The 24,948-nt window shown below is 56.2% G+C and overlaps 1 protein-coding gene across 1 annotated transcript; it reads right to left on the minus strand.

The window, feature by feature from the left end:
- Positions 1-276: 276 nt before the first annotated feature.
- LRRC4B (leucine rich repeat containing 4B) lies at positions 277-23,200 on the minus strand (the record flags this gene model as incomplete). Its single annotated transcript, XM_082863477.1, has 2 exons — positions 277-2,118; positions 22,904-23,200. 2 exons carry the CDS (start codon positions 23,198-23,200, stop codon positions 277-279), a joined length of 2,139 nt encoding a protein of 712 aa, XP_082719603.1.
- Between the last annotated feature and the right edge of the window lie 1,748 nt (positions 23,201-24,948).

A 24,948-nucleotide genomic window follows, 5' to 3' on the forward strand; every position in this document is an offset into this window, starting at 1 on the left:
TGGTCGGAAGAGCGAGGAGGAAAAGCAGAGGGTTCCGGCCACTCCCGTCCTGCGTCCCCTCCCGCGACCGGGGAGGGGGGCGAGGCCGGAACCCCGGGGGTTCCATTCCCGGAGCCCCGCACTGTCCTCGCTGGGGCGAGATGCCCTGGGGTGCGGACGCGGGTGGGGCTCCGAGCTGCCTGCCCCGACCTCCCCTGTGCGGGGCTGGGGCTGGGGGCAGGGTCCCGGTCCGGCCCCCGCCCCGGGGGTGCCCCCCTGCCCGGCAGGCCGGAGGCTTCAGATCTGCGTCTCTTGCACGTTCTCCTTGGAGCCGCTCTTGAAGAGCAGAGGTTCGTGGATGGAGTTGAGGCCGGGCGGACCCTTGCCCCCGCAGCTCCCGCCACTGGGGTTGCTGCTGTAGTGCGCCTTGAAGGCGGCCGCCACGTAGTGGTGGTGGTTGATGTGGTCGCGCTCCAGGGCGGGCAGGGCCAGGTGGCTGTCCCCGCCCACGCCGCCCCCGCCGGCCACAGCGGCGGCGGCGGCCACGGACACGGCGGAGGCGGCGGGCAGCTCGTCCTCCACGTTGATGATCTCCACTGTGCGCGTGGGCCCGTGGTGCTTGTGGAGCTGGTGCTGCTTGCGCAGCTTGTAGAAGGCCACGAGCATCACGGCGGCCATGAACGTGATGGCCACGAAGCAGCCGATGATGATCTTGGTGGTCTTCATGACGTCGTCCAGGTCCTTGAGGGCGTTCTCCGTCACGTCCGTTATGGGCACCGTGAACGCCTTCTCCGTGGGGCGCGAGGAGCGCGGGGCGGGCGCCGTGGTGGACGACGAGGCCGGGCCGGCCGCCTCCCCCGGCCGGCCCCCGCCCCAGACGCCGTCCGTCGTGGGCCCCGGCGGCTCCTTCTCGGTCCCCCGCGGCTGCAGGGCCTCCTCCCCGGGCTGCGTTTCCAGGGTCTCCACCGTCACCGTGGTGAAGTAGGTGTAGCCGCCGCTGCCCCCGCCGCCGCCCCCGACCCCGGGGCCGCCCCCGCCGCCCCCGGCGCCTCCAGCCGCCACGGGGTCCACGGCCGAGACGTTGAGCGTGGCCGAGGCGGTTGTGTTGCCGGCCGAGTTCGTCACCATGCAGGTGTACTGGCCCGTGTCCTGCACGGTGACGTTGGTGAAGTTGAGCGTGCCGTCGTGCAGGACAGAGATGCGCACGCGGTAGGAGCCGTGGGTCATGAGGGTGCCGTTGGGCGTCAGCCAGTTGACGGAGGTCATGGACGTGCCCGTGCGGCACTTGAGCTCGGCGGCCATGCCCTCGGTGACGTTGAGGTCCGTGGGCGGCTCCACGATGACGGGCGCGTAGCAGGTGAAGTGCGACTGGTCCAGCTCGCCGATGTAGCGCCCCTTGAGGCCGGCGGGCGCGTGGCAGCGCGCGCAGCACGTCGTGTTGCTGGGCACCGTCTCCTTGAGCCACCAGCTCAGCCAGAGCACGTCGCAGTTGCAGTGCCAGGGGTTGTGGTTCAGGTGGACGCGCTCGAGGCGGTGCAGGGGCGTGAAGAGGTCGTGGGGCAGCGACATCAGGTTGTTGTGGGACAGGTTGAGCTCCTCCAGCGACTTGAGGTCGTCGAAGGCGTTGCGCTCGATGGTGGCCACCTGGGCGTGCATCAGCCACAGCTTGCGCAGGCTGGTCAGGCCCTGGAAGGAGCCCGGGCGGATCAGGTCCAGCCGGTTGCCCGACAGCTCCAGCTCCTCCAGGCGCACCAGCGCCGTCAGGTTGGGGATGTCCTTGAGGTTGCACATGCCCAGGTTGAGGTAGCGCAGGTTCACCAGGCCCTCGAAGGCCGCCTCGGAGATGTACTCCAGCCGCTTGAGCTCGCCCAGGTCGAGGCGGCGCAGCGAGGGCACGCGGTTGAAGGCGTACGACGGGATGCTCTCGATGGGGTTGTTCCGCAGCCAGAGCTCCCGCAGCTTGGACAGGTACTCGAAGGCCTGCGTGGGCACTGTCGTCAGCCGGTTGTCGAACAGCTCCAGGGTGTTGAGGCTGGGCAGCCCGTTGAAGGCGCCCACCTCGATCTTGCGCACCAGGTTCTTACTCAGCTGCAGGATCTCCAGGTGCCGCAGGTGTTTGAATGTGTCCGTCCGGATCACCTGGGGTCGGGAAGGGGCGACACCATCAGTGATACTGATACTAACGGAGTCGACCACAGAGGGTTTTTTAAAATTTTTATTTTATTAAAGTATAGTTTATTTATTTATTTATTTATTGGCTGCGCCCTGTGGCTTGCAGGATCTTAGTTCCCCAACCAGGGATCGAACCCGAATCCCCTGCGGTGGAAGCACGGACTCCTAACCACTGGACCGCCAGGGGAGTCCCTAAAGTATAGTTGATTTAATGTTCATTTCTAATGTAAAGCAAAGTGATTCAGTTGTACATATATGAAAATATATGTACATATTCATATATGAAAAAGAATATATATACACATTCTTTTTCACATTCTTTTCCATGATGGTTTATCACAGGATATTGAATATAGTTCTCTGTGCTATACGGTAAGACCTTGTTGTTTATCCATTCTATATATAATACTTTGCATCTGCTAATCCCAAACTCCCACTCCAACCCTCCCCCCTCCCCCCTCCCCCTTGGCAACCACGCGTCTGTTCTTTATGTCTGGATCACAGAGTTTTGAGTGCTGGTGAGGGTGCCGAGCCTCCCCGTCTCTCCACCTTTGCTGTAAGACCATGAGCTCACTGTGGAAAGCAGTTTGATGGTTTCTTATAAAGTTAAACAGAGAGTTAGTTACACAGGACCCGGCCATTCTACGCCCGAGTATTTCCCCAAGAGAAATGACAGCAGATATCCATCCAAAGGCCTGTGACGCGTGCTTGCAGCATCGGTGTTCATTACAGCCGAAGCCGGAAATGACCCAGCGTCCGGCAGCAGGTGAAGGGCCCACGCTCTGTGTCTGTAGGATGGGACACTATGGCTCAGCAATGACAAGGAATGAACTTGCCACACAATGACTTGGATGGATCTCACGGGCGTCAGCTTGAGCAAAAGCAGGCAGGTGCCAAGGAGCACATGCCGTAGGGCCCTGTCCATTCCACAAGCGCGCGCGCGCGCGCGCGTGTTGGGGTGGTGCCTACAAGGGTGAGTGTAACTGTCAAAACTCCCCAGACTGGGGACTTCCCTGGCGGCCCAGTGGTTAAGAATCCACCTTCCAATGCAGGGGATGTGGATTCGATCGCTGGTAGGGGAAATAAGATCCCACATGCCGTGGGGCAAATAAGCCCGTGCGCCAACTAAGCCCGCGGCGCATTACAGCTAGAGAGAAGCCCGCGTGCCGCGACGAAGAGCCCGCGTGCCGCAACTAAGACCTGATGGGGCCAAATAAATAAATATTAAAAAGAAAACCAGGGGCTTCCCTGGTGGCGCAGTGGTTGGGAGTCCGCCTGCCGATGCAGGGGACACGGGTTCGTGCCCGGGTCCGGGAGGATCCCGCGTGCCGCGGAGCGGCTGGGCCCGTGAGCCATGGCCGCTGAGCCTGCGCGTCCGGAGCCTGTGCTCCGCAACGGGAGAGGCCACAACGGTGAGAGGCCCGCGTACCACAAAAAAAAAAAAAAAAAAAAAAAAAAGAAAACCAAACTCCCCAAACTGTACCCATCACATGAGAGGCATTTTATTCTACGTAAATTACACCTCAATCAAAAAGATTAAAAATAGGGAACTCCCTGGCCGTCCAGTAGTTAGGACTCTGCGCACTCCCTGTGGAGGGCCTGGGTTCGATCCCTGGTTGGGGGACTAAAATCCCACAAGCTGTGTGGCATGGCCCAAAAAAAAAAAAGATTAAAAATAGTTATACCAGCAGCTAAGATGCATCGGGCACTTCCTGGGTACCAGACGCTGTTCTAAGTGCTTTACAGCCGACAACTCAATCCTCCAAACTGCCCTGTGAGATAGGTGCTTCTTCAATACACACAACTCTGAAATGCACAGAGCTCTGAAAGCCACATTTCTCATAACTTTGGCACCAAACCTGATCAGAACTCACGTGAAGCTGTTTAAAGCTTTTATTGATCCCACTCATGTGACTATTCAAAGATTCCACGCTAGAAACATACCCAGATTTGATAAGGGGTATAAGATCAACTGGGGGTGCTGTAAAAACCTATGCTGTATATTAATACCTTTCTAATGTCAGGGGCCCAAACTCAACTAGCCTCAAGGGTTTCACATGAGGGATTAAGAATTATCTCCATCTAAGCGGGAGGAGATGGAGGCACAGAGAGGTGCAGTGACTTGCCCGGGGATGCACAGGAGGGGATGGCAGATCTGGGATTGGACCGAGCTTGTCTGGCTCCAGAGTCGCGGCTCTTAATCCCTGAACTTGGCTGCCACCTCTCAGGGCTGAGGCTGATGCACCACAGAAGGGGCAGTGTTGGGCTGGGCACGGAAGGCAGAATCTTACCACATTCACCCCACTGATCACTGAGCCAGGTACACTGAGGCACAGAAGACCATGCAGCCATCAGATAGCGTTTCTGAAGCCTCGTTAACGCCATGGAAACACTTGCATTATAATATTAAGGGGATAATGGTGAACTCTAGGTAGCATACTGTGTGCTTGTCACTTTGTAGAACTAAAAAAAGCAGCTGAGGAATTAGGTATCTGCGTCTATGCACCGAGAAAAGACTGCAAGGAAATGCCCTAACCACTTCTTAGTGGTGAACTCCAGCGGATGAGGATTAGGGGCAATTTTAACTCAAGTTATTTTTTTCTTTAATGAACAAAAATTACTTTTTTTTTTGGCCGTGCTGCGCGGTATGTGGGATCCTAGTTCCCTGACCAGGGGTCGAACCCGTGCCCCTGAAGTGGAAGTGCAGAGCTTTAACCACTGGACCACCAGGGAAGTCCCCAAAATTATTTTTAAGTAGAAAAACACTGTAAAAACTTTAAGAAAAGACTCTACCTGGGAGGCACCCAGCATAAGGAAAATAATATTCCTGGTACAGTTATCATCATAAGACAATAACAGCCACCATTTCTGCCAGCGCGATCCAACAGAAATACGACACCAGCTACCTGTTTAATTTTAAATTTCCTAGAGGCTACATTAAAAAAAAACCAAGACAGATGAAACCAATTTTAATAATTGATTAGCCCAATAGATCCAAAATATTATGATTTCAACATGTAACCAAGAGGGAAACTTACAAATGAGATATTTTACTCTCTTTTCACACTAAGTCTTCGGGGGTCCGATGTGTGTTTCACAGTCCACGCCCTCGGCAGCAGGTCCTGCATTTCCCCTCAATAACAGTATATTGTGAGCGTTTTCCCATATGATGGGTATGCTTCTTAAACCTGACTTCCGTGGCCACCTAGAATCCCTCCCCGGGGCTACACCTCCTTCCTGATGTTGAGATGGAATTGCCAAGGTCAGTTTTTTTTTGTTGTTGTTGTTTGTTTTTGTTTTTTTGCGGTATGCGGGCCTCTCACTGTTGTGGCCTCTCCCGCTGCGGAGCACAGGCTCCGGACGCGCAGGCTCAGCGGCCATGGCTCACGGGCCCAGCCGCTCCGCGGCACGTGGGATCCACCCGGACCGGGGCATGAACCCGTGTCCGCTGCATCGGCAGACGGACTCTCAACTACTGAGCCACCAGGGAAGCCCTGACAAGGTCAGTTTTTTATTTTCCTTAACATGCTTCCGCCTCCTCTCATTTCTGGCAGCGAACACGGGCTAATCTTTAGAACTGGACGAGGATCACGAGGGCTGGCCTGGGGTCTCTGCAGCCGGCCGGCCGTGTGGCCCATGCGGCCGTGCCTGTGTGCGGTGAGAAGAAGGGGGCGCCGGAGAGCCTTGGCCTGACAGCCCTCGGGCCCTGGAGCCGCAGCTCTGCTGCGTGGGCCGCTGGAGCCTTGGTTTCCTCCTCTGAGGGACCCCGGGAAGAGCCCAGCCGCTCGCCTCCCACCGTGTTCTCTTGCTGCCTGTCCATCCCGTGAGGTTCTAAACAGCACAACGAAAAGCTTTCCTGATCAAACAGGCCCCTTTGCTTTGCTCGACTCTTGAGTTTCCCAAATATAATAACCTGAGAATCCTTCTCACAGGCTGCCTTTTATCACTGCCCCGGGAAACCCTGGCAAAGCACCAAGCAGGCCTCTAGTTGCTGTTTCTAATAATAATAATAGTGGTAATAATAATAAGAGGATCCAGGCATTACTAATCGCTAGGGAGAGAATGAAGTCTGAAGGTCAGACTTGAGGGTTTGGACGGACAAATTGAGAACAAAGGGATTGCTGGCCCAGGTGTTGGAGTCGCCCCCTTGCCTGGTCTGAGTCACATGTAGTTCCGGGGGCTCCCCAGTTCCCAGCAAACCCATCTGCATGCCCCACCCTGCCCCCGCTCCTCCCGGGGTCCCTGTTCTCAGCGCGGCCCCTCCAGCCTGCCTTCCCAGTGGAAAGCGGGCCTGCAGCCTAGAGCCCCCTGCATCGTCCACGGCCTCCCCTTGTTAGGGTTGGTCAGCCAGCAAGCCTGCCGGTTCTAATCCTTTTGAATGTCTCATCTTCTCTGTCCCCATGGTCCAGCTCAGGCCTCAAACTGCCTGGCCTCCAGTCTCTCCCGTCAAGTTCATCTCCAGGGCCTTGCCACACCCAGAGCTGGCCCTGCCTCTGCTTTCCTCTAGAGCCCTCCGTGGCTCCCCAGTGCCCTCCAAGGAAATTCAGCCTGCCTTGGAAGCCCCGCTTGGCCTGGCCTGTAGGCTCCCCTCACTTGCAGCCCTCACTCTGGCTACATTTCAGCCAGCATCAACTTCTTGGAGCTATCTCACAGGCACTCCCCCTTTGCATACACTCTTTCCTCTGCTCAGAATTCCCTTCCCTTTTCATCCACCTCGAAAACCCCTGCTCACTCCCTTGGACCCAGCCCAAATGTCTCACACTCATCCATCCATGCTTATTTTTTTATTTAATTTTTGCGGTACGCGGGCCTCTCACTGTTGTGGCCTCTCCTGCCGCGGAGCACAGGCTCCGGACGCGCAGGCTCAGTAGTTGTGGTGCAAGGGCTTAGTTGCTCCGCGGCATGTGGGATCTTCCCGGACCGGGGCACGAACCCGCGTCCCCTGCATCGGCAGGCGGACTCTCAACCACTGCGCCGCCAGGGAAGCCCATCGCTTATTTATTGAACGGGGATAAAGGAGTTCTGAAGGGGCAAATGGAGGAGGACCATTCTCTGTGGAAGGGCATTGTAATGTCAGCCCTGCAGAGCCGTTTCGAGGATGCGAGGTAATCGGTGAGATTCGCTCAGCACAAGGCTTGGCACTTGCAGGTGGCATCTGGGCTACAGTGATGAATGCCAGGCTCTGGGCTGGGTGTCCCCATCCGTCAGCTCAGCTTGTCCCCACCGGCCCTGCAGGGCGGGTGTCGTTAGCTCACTTTCACAGAAGGAACCACTCAGCGAGGTTACTCGATGAGGGGTTTGAACCCGGGCAGCACACAGGCCGGCATCGTGCCCCGTTTCCGAGATCAGGAGCTGAGGCTCAGTGAGGTCAAGCGACTCAGCAGGGCTGCTCAGCTTCCCCGGGGGAAGTGGGAAGCCCGCAGCTGGGAGTCCAGCCCAGGTCTCCCTGATCCTCTGGACAAAGCAACTGAAACTACACCATGTCCATAAGGTGCGTCCTGGCAGAGCCCGAGGCTGCGGCTGCTCCACGTGCTTTGTCCCAGTTGCCATGAGAAGGGGGTGTGTGAAGGGAGATGCAGGGGCACTCCCACAGCGGGTGGGGTCCCCCCGCCAGCCACTTGAATGATGCACTTGGGAATAAGCAGGACGGGGGTGTTGCTGAGAAGGGAAGTCTGGTTTTATTGAGGATGTGCTGTAGGATTGCTTAAAATAGTGAGTCCCTTTATTTTTAACAGGATTCCAGTCTTTTCTCCCTCCTCCTCTCTGCAGGGTGACTGGGGAGTAGCCTAGTGGGTGGGGGGTGGAGTCAGGGCTGGGTCTGAATCTCGGCTTTGCTGTTGACCAGCTGTGTGAACCTGGCTGAGTGTCCTAACGTCTCTGAGCCCACTTTCCTCACAGGTCCTGCAGGGTTATTGTGAGGCTTGGACAAGATAATGAATGCTTGGGACATGGCAAGCAGGCAGTAATACATATTTTTAAATTGTTGATGCAGCTGATAATGATCATTACCAACTGTCCTGCCTCTGGGCTTCCAGTTTCTTCCCCAGCCGCTTGCCTCTACATCAGCTGTCAGAATTGTCTAAGATGCAGTTCGGACCCTACCAAATCCCTGCTCACAGCCCTCCCATGGCTCCCTATGACCCTCAGCCTGGTGTCAGCGGCTCTGCAGGACCTGCCCCACTGGCCTCTCCTCGACTCCAGCCACAGGGAGATGTATGGGGTTCTATGCGCTCCCCAGGCTCTGCTCAGCCTCTCTGCCTTTGCACAGGCTGTGCCCTCTGCCTGGAATGCCATCTTCCCCCTAGTTCTCTGGGATGTTCCAATCGCTTTCTGCCGGGAGGCTCTCTTTGGCCTCCTGTTCACCGACAGATCACAGGCATTCTCTCATCAGACCCTTCTCACACTGGTTCAGTGCATCTGTCTCCTTGTCTAGGCTGTGAGTTTTCATGAGTAGAGACTCCATCTGAGTCATTTCTGCATTCCCTGCACTCAGGTCAAGGCCTAGTTCATGGCAGACTTCCGAATGGACAAGGCTCATATTTGGAGAGTACCCACTGTGTGAGTCAATGTGCCTGCACGGCTTTCGGCCTGGGTGACAGCACCCAAAATGTTGAAATCCTCAGTGACAGAACTTGGGAGCTGAAAGAGCACCAGTGTTCTGTTTTTGGTACTGTTTCCAACTTATTCTTCTTTTTGCCTTAAAGTCCATGTGTCTGATATTACTAAAGACACACCAGCTTTCTTTAGGTTAGTGTTTGCCATCATTTTTGCTTTCATCCTTTCTGTCTTTATGTTTTAGGTATGTCTCTTGGATTTTTTTTTTTTTTTTTTTTTTTTGTGGTATGCGGGCCTCTCACTGCTGTGGCCTCTCCCGTTGTGGAGCACAGGCTCTGGATGCGCAGGCTCAGCGGCCATGGCTCACGGGCCCAGCCGCTCCGTGGCATGTGGGATCTTCCCAGACCGGGGCACGAACCCGTGTCCCCTGCATCGGCAGGTGGACTCTCAACCACTGCGCCACCAGGGAAGCCCTGGATTTTGTTTTTAATTCAGTCTGAAAATCTCTGTCTTTTGACAGGAAGTTTAGTCTGTTTACATTTATTGTAATGACTAATCTATTTGGAATTATTCTTCCTATGTTTTTTCATGCTTTCTATTTGTCCTGATTTTTTTTTTTTTGCAGCCTATTCATTCCCCTTTCCTATGACCTTTTGCAAAGATCGAGTTTCTTATTCTATTTCCCCCATTTACTATCTTAGGATTTATGTATTTTCTCTTCTTTTAGTGGTTAGCCTTAAGATTTAGCATGCATACCTAAAGAGCAAAGCCAAGCAACTCCTCTCCTCTTCTTCCAAACAATACAAGGCAGATCCCATCTCTGACTCTGACAAAGTGCCATGCAGGGCGGGTTTCTAATAAGGCAAAAGGGGGTATCCAGTATGTGTTAAATGCCTAGTATTCACTGGACCCTGTGCTAAACACTCTGAGGTCATGATCTCCTTGAATCCTTGTGGAAATCCTGTCACATGGAGATTATCAACCACACGTCCCTGCCTTCCTTCTTCATATTTGATGGTTTACAGCCGAGGGAATGGAGGTTCACTGAGGTAAAGTCATTTGCCCTCAGTCTCACAGCTCCAAAGTAGCAGAACTAGGACTCAGAGTCGGCTTCTCCTGAATCTAAACACCAGGTCTCCACCGTGCGCACCCACCTAAACCAAGAGGGTTGGGCTGTGTGTGGGTTTTGGTGTGTTTTTTGAGCTGCGGAGCCCGTTCATTATTCAAACATCACCCACGTGGTGATTTGCTCATTTGACGGATATTCTTTGAGTGCCTGCTATGGGTCAAGCATCATGCCGGTTCTGGGGGTCCTGCATGGACAAGACGGCCATAGCCAAGTTCCCAGAGCCTGACCTTGAGAGGGGAGGAGAAACACTAAACATATTATTATGCAAATGAGCATTCAAGTGGTAATGGTATAAAGGGATCTGGATCTGGGGAGCTGCCCTGGTTGCAGGGGGAGAGGCAGGCCTGTGGCCCCTTCACAGCACAATTTGAAACCCCTGAGGCCAGACGATCTCAAATCCTCTTTGATGCCCAGGGCCTGCTCACTGACACAGAGTGGGATAGACAAGGTGGGGACTGGTTCTCGAAGCAGGCAAATCCCCCTGCCCTCCCAGCCCGACATCTTTGGCCTGATGGGACGCTGACATCCTGTGATGTGGCAGAGGAGCTGGGCCTGGGGTCCTAACTACCCAAGTCACCAAGTCCCCTCCCTCCTTCAGCCCACGTTTGCTAAGCCCTCCCCAACCTGTGCGCCCGGCGCTGTGCTGATTGCCAAGGATGCAGACACCAGTCAGGCACCGGAACATGGTCCCATCAGTGACCACCTCCCGACCTGACGGGGGCTTCTCCCCTCTCTTTCCATCCTGTAACTTGGCCTATTATTTAGGGGACTTTCCACTTTGGTGGTGGTAGGTAAACACTACTAATTCTAGAAAAAATCCTGTTGTGTTCTGTTGGGATTTTTAAGAAAATAAACTGTCAAGACATCCCTTATTAAAACTTTAACTGTGGTTGGAAAATGATGAAGTAAATTTTCATCTTAACGCTATTAAGATAAATTGCTTATATGGGTTTTGAATGTAATGAACCGATAACAAAAGTTTAGTAAGCTTACTGTTGGCTTTTTTTTATCTCGTTAATTATTTTACGTTCATAATTTAAAAGCCTTTTTTTTTTTTTTTCCATACCGGCTGTTTTTGTGACAACGCCTCATATTTCTTCCTTCTCTGAGATCAGGGACTTGTGCATCGCATTTCAGTAGGGATTTCCCTGACCGCCAGGATGTGGCCAGAGCCGGCCAAGCATGGGGCCCGTGTAGGCCCCCGCCTTTGCTCACTGAGCCCCCCTGCCCTGCCCCAGGCCTAGACTCGGCCTCCTGGGGCCTCAGTCTCCTCTGTAACGTGGGGACAGGGGCCCTGAGGACTAAGAGAGAACAAGCATGTACCACGACAACACAGCCCAGCTCAGGGGCAGGGTGGCCACTCAGAATGCAGCACCCTCTCCGTTACCCCCTCACCGCCAAAACCAAATCCTAAATTTGTCCCTGCTAGGAGGTTCCAGGCCATGTCAGGCAACCTCTCTAACAGGGGTGGGGGGCATCCTAGAGGCTCCATGTCCCACCCCCAGCGGCCATCCTGGGCGAGGGCAGATGGAACCAGCCTCGGCCTCCACCATGGGCCGGCCAACCTCAGCTACAGGAAGCAGGCAGGAAGGGCTCTGGCCAGAGCGAGAGAGGAGAGAGCCTGATCCCCACGGGTCCTCAGCTGCCCAAATGACCACTGTGCTCAGACAGACCTGTCTCATCCCTGGCCCCCAGCCCTGCCCGGCTGTCATTGCAGGTTGAGCCCTGCGGCCTGGTGGTTAAAGCTCTGGGGTCAGACAGCCGGGGTCCTGATCCAGACTCTGCCCTTTACTGCTTCTATGACTTGGAGCAAATTTCAGACCCCCGGGGGCCACTTCCCCATCTGTACAGCGGGGCTTATAAGATCTGCCTCCTAGAATTGGGGAGAAGTTGCCCTCAACCCCCAACCCAGGAGCCCAGATGAGTATGTAAACCTGTGTACAGACAATGCAGGGGTGAGCTCTATACCAGAGGGGGGTGCCAGCCGCTAAGTGCACCCCAGCTTTGCCTCAGATGGTGGGTGGGGGGGAGTGGGGTTAGGCTCAGGCTCAAGGCACGCCCCTCCCCCACTTGCACCTCCCTCTCCTCCTTGACTGTTTCACTCAGCTCATCTCCATCTAAAACACACTGGCATTGGAATTCCCTGGCGGTCCAGTGGTTAGGGCTCCACGCGTCCACTGCAGGGGGCACGGGTTTGATCCCTGGTCGGGGAACTAAGATCCCACATGCCGTGTGGCACAGCCCAGAACACCAGCATTGGGACTTCCCTGGTGGCGCCACGGTTAAGAACCTGCCTGCCAATGCAGGGGACACGGGTTCGAGCACTGGTCTGGGAAGATCCCACATGCTGTGGAGCAGCTGGGCCCGCGCGCCACAACTACTGAGCCCGCGCGCCACAACTACGGAAGCCTCCACACTTAGAGCCTGGGCTCCACAAAAAGAAGCCACCACAATGAGAAGCCCGCGCACCTCAACAAAGAGTAGCCCCTGCTCACTGCAACTAGAGAAAGCCCACGCGCAGCAACGAAGACGCAACGCAGCCAAAAATAAATAACTAAATAACAAAACAAACAAACAAAAAACCACTGGCATTGTGCTGTGCACCTCCTGCACTGTCTCTGTTTCCTCCCAGCTTCACCAGGGCAGGGACGTGAATCTGTCCTGCTCACTGTGCCTACAGCAGTGCCTGGCACACAGTAGGTGCTTAATAAATGAATCAGGTATGTGAATTGGGTGATGGACTAGCCAGGGCCGGTCAGACATGGGAGGGACAGGCAGTGTAGGGAGAGGGACGCGTGAGTCTCAGCTTCCTCTCAGTCGGAGCCTGTTTCCAGGTGGAGACTTCATGGTGGCATCTTGAGGATCACATCTGTGCCCGGTGTAGGCAAGCACAGAAAGTGACTTTTATCTATTCAGGGACAGCGTGTTTTCCGAAGGGAGGGAAGGGTGTCTGAGCCCAGCAGGGGGCGTTCCTGAGTAAGGTGCGGCTGGGACACCCAGTTTAAGAAGGGTCTTCTCTTGGGGGAACATGGGCCATTTTAAAGCCCAGGAATGACATGATGACTCTGGCTGAGTGTTGGGGAACAGACTGTGGCCAGGTGGCCGGGAGGAAGCTTGGGGGAGTGTCCTGATGGGCAAGGTCAGGCCAGAGTAGGGACTCCGGAGATGGAGTCAGGACTCGATTACAGTTCTGTCATCAGTTTGCCAGGGTGGAGAGCCCAGTAACTACGAATTAGGAAGCATCAGGAATGGCACTGAAGAACCCAAGGCAATCTACAGATTCGATGCAATCCCTATCAAATTACCAATGGCATTTTTCACAGAACTAGAACAAAAAATTTAAAAATTCGTATGGAACACAAATGACCCTGAATACCCAAAGTGACCCTGAGAAAGAAAATCGGAGCTGGAGGAATCAGACTCCCTGACTTCAGACTATACTACAAAGCTATAGTAATCAAAACAGTATGGTACTGGCACAAAAACAGAAATACAGATCAAAGGAATGGTGCTGAAGAAATCCAGTCTTGCAGCCTGCCTGCCTGGGCTAAGTCCCAATTCCACTGACTGTGGCCTCTTGCACCAGAGTCTTACTCCTGCACCTCAGTTCCTAATCTGTACAGTGGGGATAAGAACAGGCCCTGCTCACAGGGTCACCGTGGGAAGGGCTTGGAGCAGTGCTGGGTCTGCATGAATCGTCTTCCACTTTCCGCCTCTGAGGCCCTCAGTCTGCTCAACTGAGAAGTGGGGGTGAGATCTGGGCCTGTAGTGAGGTTCAGAGGCCACATGGCTCGGCAAGACGGCAAGCCATTCTCTGATGCATTAACTTAACAGTTGTATCTGGGGACCTACAGTCCATCAGGCTCTGTGCTGAGTGCTGGGGCCAGCGGCGACCACAAGTGTGACCAACAGATTTGGGCACCAGAGGGACCCGTGGGCCTGACTGGAACGGGGGCTCAGAGAAGGTGCCTCTGAGGCCAAGACATTTCTCTGACTCAAGAAAGATGACAGTGACCGACCCTGATGATGGTCTCACTATCAACACTAGCTGGACCTCTCAGGAGCTGACCGCTCGCCAGCCCCTCTTCCCTCATCTGAGCTGCTGAGACCACTGAGTCCCCAGGGCCCCCAAGACCACCTGGCATGCAGTGGTTCTCATTACATGCTGGTCCAAAGGTTAAAGACATGGAATTTCTTGGTGGCCCTAAGATGGAAGGACTGTTATCCCCATTTTACTGATGACAAAACTGAGGCCCCGATGAGTTCCATAATGTTCTTGAGGAGTTGTGATTCAAACCCCAATGGTTCCTTACAATCTTAAGTGCTGGTGTTACCTAGGTGATTGGGAAACTGGAAGAGTATTCCAGAAAGAGGAAACACCATGCGTGAAGGTGCTGAGCTAGGAGGGAGAGGAAAGGGCCAGTGTGATGCCCAGGATGCAGGAGGCTGGAGGGGGGAGGAGTGGGGCTGCGTCCTGAAGGACACTTCCTTCATCAGGGTAGGTACCCGAGGGGACACCTCAGGGTCTGATGTTCAAAGAAGCGGACCAGCTCTCTGGCATCAGACTTGCCCCGTGAGGTGTGAGGCAGGAAGCGTGTATCACCCTTTCCTGAGTCGCTCGCCAACAAAGTCTGAGGCAGCCTTGGTGCTACCCCCCACCTTCTGCCCCAGCCCGAGGCAGGCAGGCCACTCTCATGGAATAAATGGGGGAGGGGCTCCACCCACATCTCCTCCGGCTGGAAAAAACTAAATCTAAAACCAGGCAGAGTGAGAGCCCCAGACTGGAGACGATCTAAATGCCCATCGATAGAAATGCGTACAGGAATTGGGGTATCTGCATCAGATAGAATGGGATCCAATGATACAAAAGGAAAAGGGGGAAAGCCACAGCACAGGAAACACCAAGGATGCGTCTCAGCAGCTGTGCTGAGCCGAGGAAGCCGGACGTGCAGGAGTGTAGGCGCCTGATTCCCTTGGCCTGGAGGACTCTGGGGAGGGTTGTCTCTGGGGAGAAGGGGGAGGAAATGAGGGGAGAGCACAGGGGCTTCAGGCGTCTTTATATTCTATTTCTTGCCCTGGTGGCACTGACGTGGCCCTTCTCTTTCTGATGACCTTTTGAGCTGGACGTTCACGTCCGTGTTCGTATGTGTGTCTTACACGTGATAATAAAAATAAGTCAGGAAGAAACAGACAAGGCATCTGTAGTCCCATTTGACAGGTGTGGAAACTGAGTGCCAGAGGGGGCGACGGGATGATCCAGGGTTCTGGGGGTGCTTCCAGGGGAAGGAAGGAGGAAACCAGAGTCAGGATGGAAGCCGGAAAGGTTGAATTAGGCATCCCGTCCTGGGGGGCCTGGGAGTGGCCCCGGAGGCTGGCTGCTCCTTCCTGCGCAGGTGACCCGCGTGTCCCACGGGTCTGCAGGTGGGGCTGCCCTTGCTGACCTCTAGAGAGGACAGTGCCGCACCCCTCGGTCCACCATTCCCTTCCTTCAAGGGCTCTGGCTGGGAAAAGTCCATCTGGTCAAAAACTCCCTGTATTTCCTGATGCCGGGGGGATCGGCCACCCGGAAAATCGCAAACTAGCATGTAACTGAAAAGCATTTCTGGTGTCTGCCTTGGTCACGCACTACGGTGGGTTCTTCTTTGCAACAGATCGACTTTCCTAAAGCGGAACCCTGGCTGGCGGGGCCTTGCTTCTCCACAGTGGCTCCCGGGGCCCGGGGCAAGCCCCCGGGGTCACTGCCCTCTGGGGGACCTTGGACAAGCAGGTGAACAAGCCACCTGCGCCTCTGTTTCCACATCCGTCAAGTGGGAACAATCCCACCATCAAGGAAACAAACGAGTCAGGGCAAATCCTCCACAAACTGTAGTTTCGCCTCCCTCCTCCGGGGAAGGTGAGCAAATCCCAGTGTAGGCCTTTTGCTTCGGCTTGTGTAACATTTTGTACTTGTTATTTTTACGTTTAATTTTTCCTGATTACAAAAAGTATTAAATGCCCTCACCGAAGAAAATTTAGGGAATAAAGAAAACATAAAGAAGAAATTAAGGGAATTCCTTGGCGTTCCAGTGGTCAAGACTTGGTGCGTTCACTGCCATGGGCCCGGGGTTCAATCCCTGGTCGGGGAGCTAAGATCCCACAAGCCTGGCGGCGCGGCCAAGGGAAAAAAAAAAAGGCACTGTGAAAGTGTCTGGGCGGTCCCTGAATTTTGTTTTAAATTAAATTTTAGAGACACATTGGACATACTCCTTGCATCCTTTGAAAAGCTCAGCATGACCTTCTAAGCGTTCCCCTGTGTCCTTCAATTGTCTTCGAAACTCCATTTTGAATCGCTGCATGAGAATCTGTCGTAAGGATGTGCAGTGATTCACTGAACCGGTGCCCCAGTCGTCAGGAACTGAGACGGCTTCTACGTTTTGACTGTAGTGCCATCCAGCATTCACCACGACTCTGGGCACCTCTGAGGATCTCAGGATGGGTTGATCTGTTTCTTAGGATGGAAGCCTATTTCCTTGTCAAGTGACTCCACGCGCCTTGCCCGCAGGACCTCGTGGTAGACCCCTGGAGGGACCAGGGCAGCCCCCTAAAGGCCTGGGCGGGTCAGCATACTTTGTGAGGTTAAGTACTTCCTGTCTTCTGACCCAGCAATGCCCCCGGTGTACATTCCAAACACATTATCCTGCCGCAGCCCCCCAAGGGTTCCTAAAGGAGGCTTTGTGGTAGGTGCAGCTCGAGGCTTCCTGGGGGTGGGTGGGGCAGGGACGGGGGCGGGGGGGGGGGGGGGGGGAGGGGACGCCCATCAAGGAAATTCTGCAGCAGTTAAAGCACCCGAGCACACACACGCACACACAGGGCGACGTGGACGGCTCTTCACAACCCAGGCCAAGTGAAAACAGCGGACAAAAAAACCATCTAGAACGCACCTTCATTTACATAAATTAAAAACACCTGCACACAAAGCAACACTAAGCATTTTGCAAGAACTCACACAGGCAGAAAGATCCAGAGTAAACCCACGAGGGTGGTTGGCTCTGGGGGAGGGGAGGGGAGCAGAGTAGGGGCAAGGGGGCGAGGCTGTGGCCTGTGACCGAGGAAGGGGGCCCAGGGAGGACCCCTGCCTGCCTGAGGCGGGGGGAGCTGGCTGAGGCCAGCCCGGCGGCACAGCGTCTATGTGGACCCAAGTGCACAGGGAAACAGAGGTGGCCCTGGGCCCGCCCGGTGGTGGCAGGTGCCCGGCTTGAGCGGCAACAGGGCTACAGGGCAGAGGGAAGGCGAGTCCCCAGGGCTTTGCCTAGAAGGCATCTCTGTAGGCTCAGCCCCTGTCCCCGTGGCCACGTGTGCTTGGAGTCCCCGTGCTCCCTGCGTGGTCCTCACCCTCGCTGGACCGCAGGCCAGGGGTGAGTGGGAACAGGTGATGGGAACCTCAGGGCTGCCCCAGTTCTCAGGCCGGGCACTGCAGGATTCACCCCCTGCTCCCGCTCACGGAGGCTCCCCCGGTCTCTGCCAGGTCCCCTGGGGCTGGCCTTCCATTCTCAAATAACTGCTGATCACCTACTGTGCGCCGGACTCTGGTCTAGGCGCTGCGGATGACACAGGGAGCAGGGCGAAGTCCCTGCCCTCATGGAAGTGACCATCTGGGCAGGAGCCAGATGACAAGCAGGTGACCGTGGACATGGGGGGACTCTCGAATCTCCACAACTCAGGCCACCTCTACAGAGCTTTGGTGCCGGGCCTCGTGTATGTGCATCTTGGTGGGGGGGGGGGGTCACAGCCTCCGACTCCACAGTCCCTCTTCTAGGAATTTACCCCAAGGGCAGCATCCAGAATAGTACAAAGAACAAGAACTGAGGATGTTCACTGCAGTGTTGTTTACATCAGTGAAAACACTGGGTGGCGCAGTGGTTAAGAATCCGCCTGCCAATGCAGGGGACACGGGTTCGAGCCCTGGTCCGGGAAGATCCCACATGCCACGGAGCAGCTAAGCCCGTGTGCCACAACGTGCGCCTGCGCTCTCGAGCCCGCGAGCCACAACTACTGAGCCCGCGTGACACAACTACTGAAGCCCGCGCCCCTAGAGCCTGTGCTCCTCAACAAGAGAAGCCACCGCAATGAGAAGCCTGTGCACCGCAACGAAGAGTAGCCCCCGCTCGCCGCAACTAGAGAAAACCCGTGAGCAGCAACGAAGACCCAAAAATAAATAAACAAATTTATAAAATAAAATAAAACACTGGAAATAAGATGGGACTAGTTAATTAACTGGACGCTCACGCATCGGAATCCAATGCAGTCATGAAAATCCACGTAATAGACAAGTATCAGAATCAGGGAGAAAGATATTCATGGTTGAACTTCTAGGTGCCAAAAGCCAGTTGCCAGCCAGTAAGAAATGGGGTGATTCCATTTTTTCTTTTTTTTTTAAAACCCAAAATATCCATTTAGAGACCCAACCCTGTCGTGCACACGGAGGTGTGCATGCAGTCTCTGAATAAAAAGACACCAAATGTTAATGGGAGTTACCTGTGGTTGTCGGATTACGCTTGGCTTTTGTCCCTGTGTTCTTACTTAGGTAGCTTTTCTAGTTTTTCTAAATTAGTTTGTATTCATTCTATAATAAATCATTTAAACCCACATTTACATAGGCACAGAAAAGAGCCAGGAAGGCTTTAAAACAAAATGTAAACAGTCGTTATGTGTATCTAGGCAGCGGGGCCAGGGTTGAGGTTTTTCATTTCTTATCTGGATAATTAAAAAGTTATTTGGGGGCTTCCCTGGTGGCGCGGTGGTTGAGAGTCCGCCTGCCGATGCAGGGGACACGGGTTCGTGCCCCGGTCCGGGAAGATCCCACATGCCGCGGAGCGGCTGGGCCCGTGAGCCGTGGCCGCTGAGCCTGCGCGTCCGGAGCCTGTGCCCCGCAACGGGAGAGGCCACAACAGTGAGAGGCCCGCGTACCGCAAAAAAAAAAAAAATTATTTGGTAAAACCCCTCTAATGGCGGCCCCACTCCTCCCGCCCTCTGCGAGGTGTCCACCGAGGGAGGAAGATTCCATTGAACATTTTGAATCGTTCACTTGCAGACTGGACATTCCCTGGCCTCAGGGAATGTGCAGTCTGGGGGTGGGGTGGGGTCGGAGGTCTCCAGAGCAGGGGGCTGCAAGAATCCCCAGGGGTGAGAAACGAAAGTGTTAGGATTTCAAGACATGCTTCCCATCCTTTAACGTGGCCATATTTGTGCAAGTTTTATAATATACACGATCCATGGATGCTGTAGACATTTGCATGACTTTAGTAATAGAATTCATATATGTATATTCTGACAGGGATGTGGGTCACATCGTTTGGAGACCAGTGGCCTGGGCGATGGGGTGAGAGACACATGAGCAGACAGGTCCAACCAAGGGGTCCACTCAGACCTACAGAGTCATCCTCTCTCCTTTTCCCATATCCACTTTGCTGGAAAATCCTGCGGTCTCCACCTTCAAAACAGACCCAGGGTCTTCCCTCGTGTTGCAGTGGTTAAGAATCCGCCTGCCAGTGCAGGAGAAACAGATTCGAGCCATGGTCAGGGAAGATCCTACATGCCGCGGAGCAACTAAGCCCGTGCACCACAACTACTGAGCCTGCATGCCACAACTACTGAAGCCCGCATGCTTAGAGCCCGTGCTCCACAAGAGAAGCCCGCTCACCGCAATGAAGAGTAGCCACCCCTTGTCGCAACTAGAGAAAGCCCGTGCACAGCAACAAAGACCCAACGCAGCCAAAAAACCAACCAACCAACCAAACAACCAAACAAAAAACACCACCAAAAAACAGACCCAGAATCTGTCTGCTCCCCACACCTCCACTGCAACCAGTCTGGGCCAACCTGGGGCCGCCAGTCTCTCTTTCTTGTGAACTGTGCACCAGCCTCCAAACAGGCCTCTCTGCCATCGCCCTTGCCCCTACAGTCCCCACACCTTGGCCAGAGAGAGACCCAAGTCAGAGCCCGTCTGTCCTCTGCTCAAAGCCTCCCCTGGCTCCTGTCTCATGCAGAGAAGAGCCCAAGTCCTCACCGTGACCCCGAGGCCCCTTTGTCCCATCTCTGTCCTCACCCCCTGCCCTCTCCCCATAATTCACTCCGCTCCAGCCACGCCAGGCTCGTGGCTTTTCCTCCTACACAGGCAGGCTCTACCCCAGGGCCTTTGCACCTGCTGCCCCCTGCCTGGAATGCCCCACAAGGCTCCCACCGTCACCCCCTCCAAACATTTGTTCAGATATCACCTTCTCCATGAGGCCACCCTGATATCCGTGTCTTTTTTGGGTTTTTTTTTTGGCAGATCCGAGGAGCTTGTGGGATCTTACTTCCCCGACCAGGGATTGAACCCGGGCCCCTGGCAGTGAGAGCACCGGGTCCTGAGCACCGGGTCCTTACCACCGGACCACCAGGGAATTCCCAGAGAACCACTGTTTTAAAGGCATTTGGTCAATCCCCTGTCCCCATGCAGGCCTCTCCTATCCCAGCCCATAGAGGAGGAGAGGAGAGAAGAGGGCTCCGAGCTAAACTTCCCCTCCCCCACTGCACATCCTGGTCTGACCCTGGGGAAGAGGAAGGGATCAGGGCCCCCCATCTGACTGTCCTGGACAGCCTGGGGACCAGAGCCCCCCTCTGTGGGGGCAGAGAGGGGACCTCTTAGGGGGTCAATGCCAAGGGCAAGGCTGTCCCTTCCTGGGTGGCCGTGGGGCAAGGACCGCTGAAGCTGGAGTTGCGTCACATCACCGCACCCCTGCCCCTGCAGGACTGCGTCCCTGGGCTCCAGGCCCACCTCACCAGCTGCCTCCACCTAGAGGCTACCTTTCCTGCGCGTGTGGTTTGAGTCAGCCTCGCACACATCAAGCTGCAGTCTCAGCTGCTCTGTCCATGCCTCCCTTTAGGGGGCGACACCCTCCCTTCATTCTCACCATACACCTGCCCCCTTGTTGCCGGTGCTCCAGGCATCCTTTGTGTATTCATGTGACAGTCCACAGATGCTGCTAGGACCAGCTCTGGGCAAAGCCCTTCCCTGCCCCTGAGTGGCTTACATTCTAGAAGGGAAGAGGCGGTCTACCAATAAACAGGATGGCACACCAGGCTGGGATAACCGGGAAATGGGAGCCGGAAGGGGGGAGGTTAGAGCATCAGGGATCGCGTCTGCGAGGAGCAACCGCTGAGTTCACACCACCAGCAGCATCCCTTTGGAGGAACTGGGCCGTTTTCCCTTTGGGGGGGCTCATGGAAAAATTCAGTCCCACCAACAGCTGCTCAGTGGCCGGCACTGCACTAGGTGCCTGCGCCCCAGTCCAGGGCAGGGCACTGGCTGACATGTGACAGCGACCAAGCGACACCGGCGCCACAGCTCCGCCACCTCCTAACGGCATACACTCAACCCATCCTCCCAGGGGCTACCACACAAGCCCGATGGTGCCCTCTGCCTGAAGCCCTCCAGAGCCCCCCTGGACTCTGTGGAATGAAGTCCAGCCTCTTCTGTGATAACCAGTCCCCCTCCCAGCCCTGAGGGGCTGCTCAGATGATCCCTCTGCCTGAATACGCCTCTCTTGGGTCCTGGGGTCCCGCAGGCAAACCTCCCCTCACCATCTTCCTCTCCGGGCCCCAAGCGCCCCAGCATCTCCGGCCTTCCCCTTAGTGCTTTGGTCCGTTCAGCGTCTCTTGGTTGTCTTACACGTGGGAGGCCGTAGTCTAGGCACTCGGGACACATCAGTGAGTAAAACTGACAGCCACATGCGCTCTCCCTGATCTCACACTCCAGGCCTCTGTCTAGAAGTAAACGGGCATTGTGTTAAATGCTGAGGGCCGTGGGGGACGGAACTGGATGGAGGAAGGGGGTGCTGGCTGCAGCTTTAAAGACATGGAGGTCAGGGGAATTCCCTGGTGGTCCAGCGGTTAGCGCTTGCACTGTGGTGGCCCAGGCTCAAAAAAAAAAAACACCAGTGTTTCTCAACCGGGGGTGGGGGTGGGGAAATTCCCTCCCTCCCCCGGGAATATCTGGCAACATCTGGAGACACATTTGGAACTGGGGGGCGGGATGCTACTGGCCTCTAGTGGCCGGGGCTGCTGCCCCACGTCCTACAGTGCACAGGATGCCCGCCCCCCTACCCCACTGAGGGTGATCCAGCCCCAGCGTCAATAAAGCAGAGCGGGGGAGACCCTGCTTCAAAATAGCACAGCTCTGCCCCCAAAGCATCACTTACGGCTCGTCTTTTTTTTTTTTTTTTTTTTTTTTTTTGCGGTACGCGGGCCTCTCACTGCTGTGGCCTCTCCCGTTGTGGAGCACAGGCTCCGGACGCGCAGGCTCAGCGGCCATGGCTCACGGGCCCAGCCGCTCCGCGGCATGTGGGATCTTCCCGGACCGGGGCACGAACCCGTGTCCCCTGCATCGGCAGGCAGACTCTCAACCACTGCGCCACCAGGGCAGCCCACGGCCCATCTTAATGACAATTATAATAGGATGGCAGCTGCCCCGTCCGAGTGCCAGCCAGGTACTGGGGGGCACAGGGCTCTCACACCGACTCCGGCGAGTGGGGATGTGATCCCCGTACCACACAGCATATGAGCGCTCGCCCGGGGCCAGAGCGATTTTAAATCCTTGACAAGTGTGACACCATCAGCCCTCGCACCAGCCCCTTGGGGCAGGGATCATATCATCGCCATTTTCCAGATGAAGAAACTGAGGGGCAGAGTCATGCGTCACGCGTGGCCAACGCCACGCGGCAGGTGCGGTGGTGCAGGTGGCACAGGGGCCTCAGGGAAGGGTCGCCCCCAGCACGACCTGTGGCTCCGGGGCCAGGCTGAGGGCTCACCTGTGCCGTGCTGTGGGAGGAGGGCAGATGGTCCTGCCCTGGGGCCCCGTGTGCTGGTACAGACACAGGGAGCCTTGTGCCGAGAAAACCCGGACAGCCTCGGCTCAATGACTAGGATGCAAACAGCATCTCATAAGTGCCCAGGGTATGGGCGTGAAGAGCTGGAGGGGACGCCCAGGAGGCTCTGCCAGCTCAGGGAGGTGGGACTGGCCACCCCCGGCCCGCCCCCCCCCGGGCTCACCTGGATGCCATTCTCCTGCAGGTTCAGGTACCGCGTGTTGACGGGGATGCTGGCCGGGACCTCGGCCAGCTCCCTCCTTGTGCAGATCACCCGGCTGGCCTGGTTGCTGCAGGAGCAGGCCGCGGGGCAGGAGGTGGCCGGCGGGGAGCCCCCTGCGGCGGCAGATGTCACGGCCACGCCGCCCCCGCCGGCCCCCAGGGGTGGGGAGAAGAGCCAGAGGAAGAGCAGGGCCCCATGGGGCCAGGACATCCTACTGGGCGGCAGTGGGGGGCACGGGGAGCCGCGGGCGCGCGCCATCCTCAATGTTCATGCTCCGCCTGGGCGCCGGGGGGCTGTCAGGGAGAGAGAGGGAGAGGCTCAGTGAGGGACGGGGACCCCCCGAGTGGCCCAGCTCCTCCCCGACATCCAGGCCGCTCTCTGCCTCTGCTGCCACCACCATCACCTCCCTGCCCAGGCTCAGGACCCAAGGGGGCAAGACTCCTGCAGACCCCCTGTGGAGGGAGAGGCCACCCCTGATGATGAGGGCCCCGCAGGGCAGAGCGAGGGGGGCAGAGAGGAGGGCTGGCCCTGTGCACCCTACACTCATCTCACCCTCTCTGTGCTGGGAAGACTTTATGCCCATTTCGCAGAACAGAAAACTGAGTCTGGGGGAGAGGAAGTGCTCACCCAGGGGCGCTTGGCCGGCAAGTGGAGACGTCGGCCAGATAAAAAACTTGGTTCTTTGCATGATTTCAAAAAGGGACATAAATAGGTCGAGATGGAGTGAGAGACAAGACAGACAAGACATAAGTGACAGAGAGGAGGTGAAAAGCCAAGCCGGGAAGTCGCAATGAGGATCTGGCTCCCGTCCCAGCAGCCACCCAAGTCCCCTCTCCACCTGCATGCACTTCTGGGAGGGGACCAGCCTCCTGGACGCCCCCCCCCCCCATCACTTCTCCCTTCAGGGAGTGTTTGTAGAGGCCAAGTTTCCCAGCAAGCCAGACTCCCTGCCATCACCCGTGGTCCGTGCGCCTTGAAGCAGGGGCAGCGGCGGCAGCGGCTGGAGGGATCTGAGTTCGACTCAGACGGGGGATTTGAAGGAGAAGGTGCCAGACAAGGCAAGGGGGGAGGGGCCGGGTGTGGGCAGGTGAGGCAGCTGCGGAGGGAGGACACCGGAGACGATAACAGGGGAGGAGGAGGTCGAGGGTGGCAGGTGCTCGAGGCCGCGATGGCAGCTGGTGGGTCCGTGCCAGCGGCTGCTACACGCAGGGTGGTGCTGGAGAAGGGGCTGGGGGGCCGGAGAGCCTGAGCCTGAGCTCTGGGAGGGGAGTGGGCAGCGTGGGGGTCAGGTCCTCCCACCCGCGTTTCCACAGGACCAGAGACGGAGAGGGGGATGGGCTAGTCATGACAGTAACAATGAAAACAACAACAATAATAATGGCTCCGGAATTGCGAGTGTGCCCCTTCTCTGCGCCAGACCTGCACACGCTTGTTTAAGCTTCCTGGGAGCTACAGGAGGAAGCTGTTAGGATGCCCCGTTGACAGATGAGGCCGCTGAGGAGCACGGAGCTGGCTGGGTAGCGACAGAAGGGGTTTGCGGTCCTGGCTTTACCCCTCGGGCTCCCCAACCCTAACCCTTCCACGCAGCGTCTCCGCCTCGAGCGCACACAAACGCGCCCACGCCCGCGAGCTCTGCTCCAACACGGCCGACCCAAGAGTTCCCCACGAGTGGGGCGAACGGGGGGACAGAGGAGCCGTCTGCACAAACACGCACAGCAGCAGCGGTGACAGGGGCGCGCCCTCGCACTCCCAGACCCGCGGACACAGGGCCGCCGGGCCTCCCCACCGCCCCGCACACGCACGCGCAAACACACACACACACGCTCCCTCCCGCGGTTTCCAACATCATTTTAACTCAGATAAAAAGACATGTGCGCATGTCTGTGTGTCTGAACGCATGTGTGAGGGGAAGAGCAACAGCTAGACCGAGACACAGAGACAGAGAGAGAGAGAGATGGGGGTGGGATAGGGGGAGGGTTGGTCCTGTGTCTACACTCCAGACTCCT

Source organism: Leucopleurus acutus (assembly GCF_964270905.1).
Source record: "Leucopleurus acutus genome assembly, chromosome: 20".
Taxonomy (NCBI): Eukaryota; Metazoa; Chordata; class Mammalia; order Artiodactyla; family Delphinidae; genus Leucopleurus; species Leucopleurus acutus.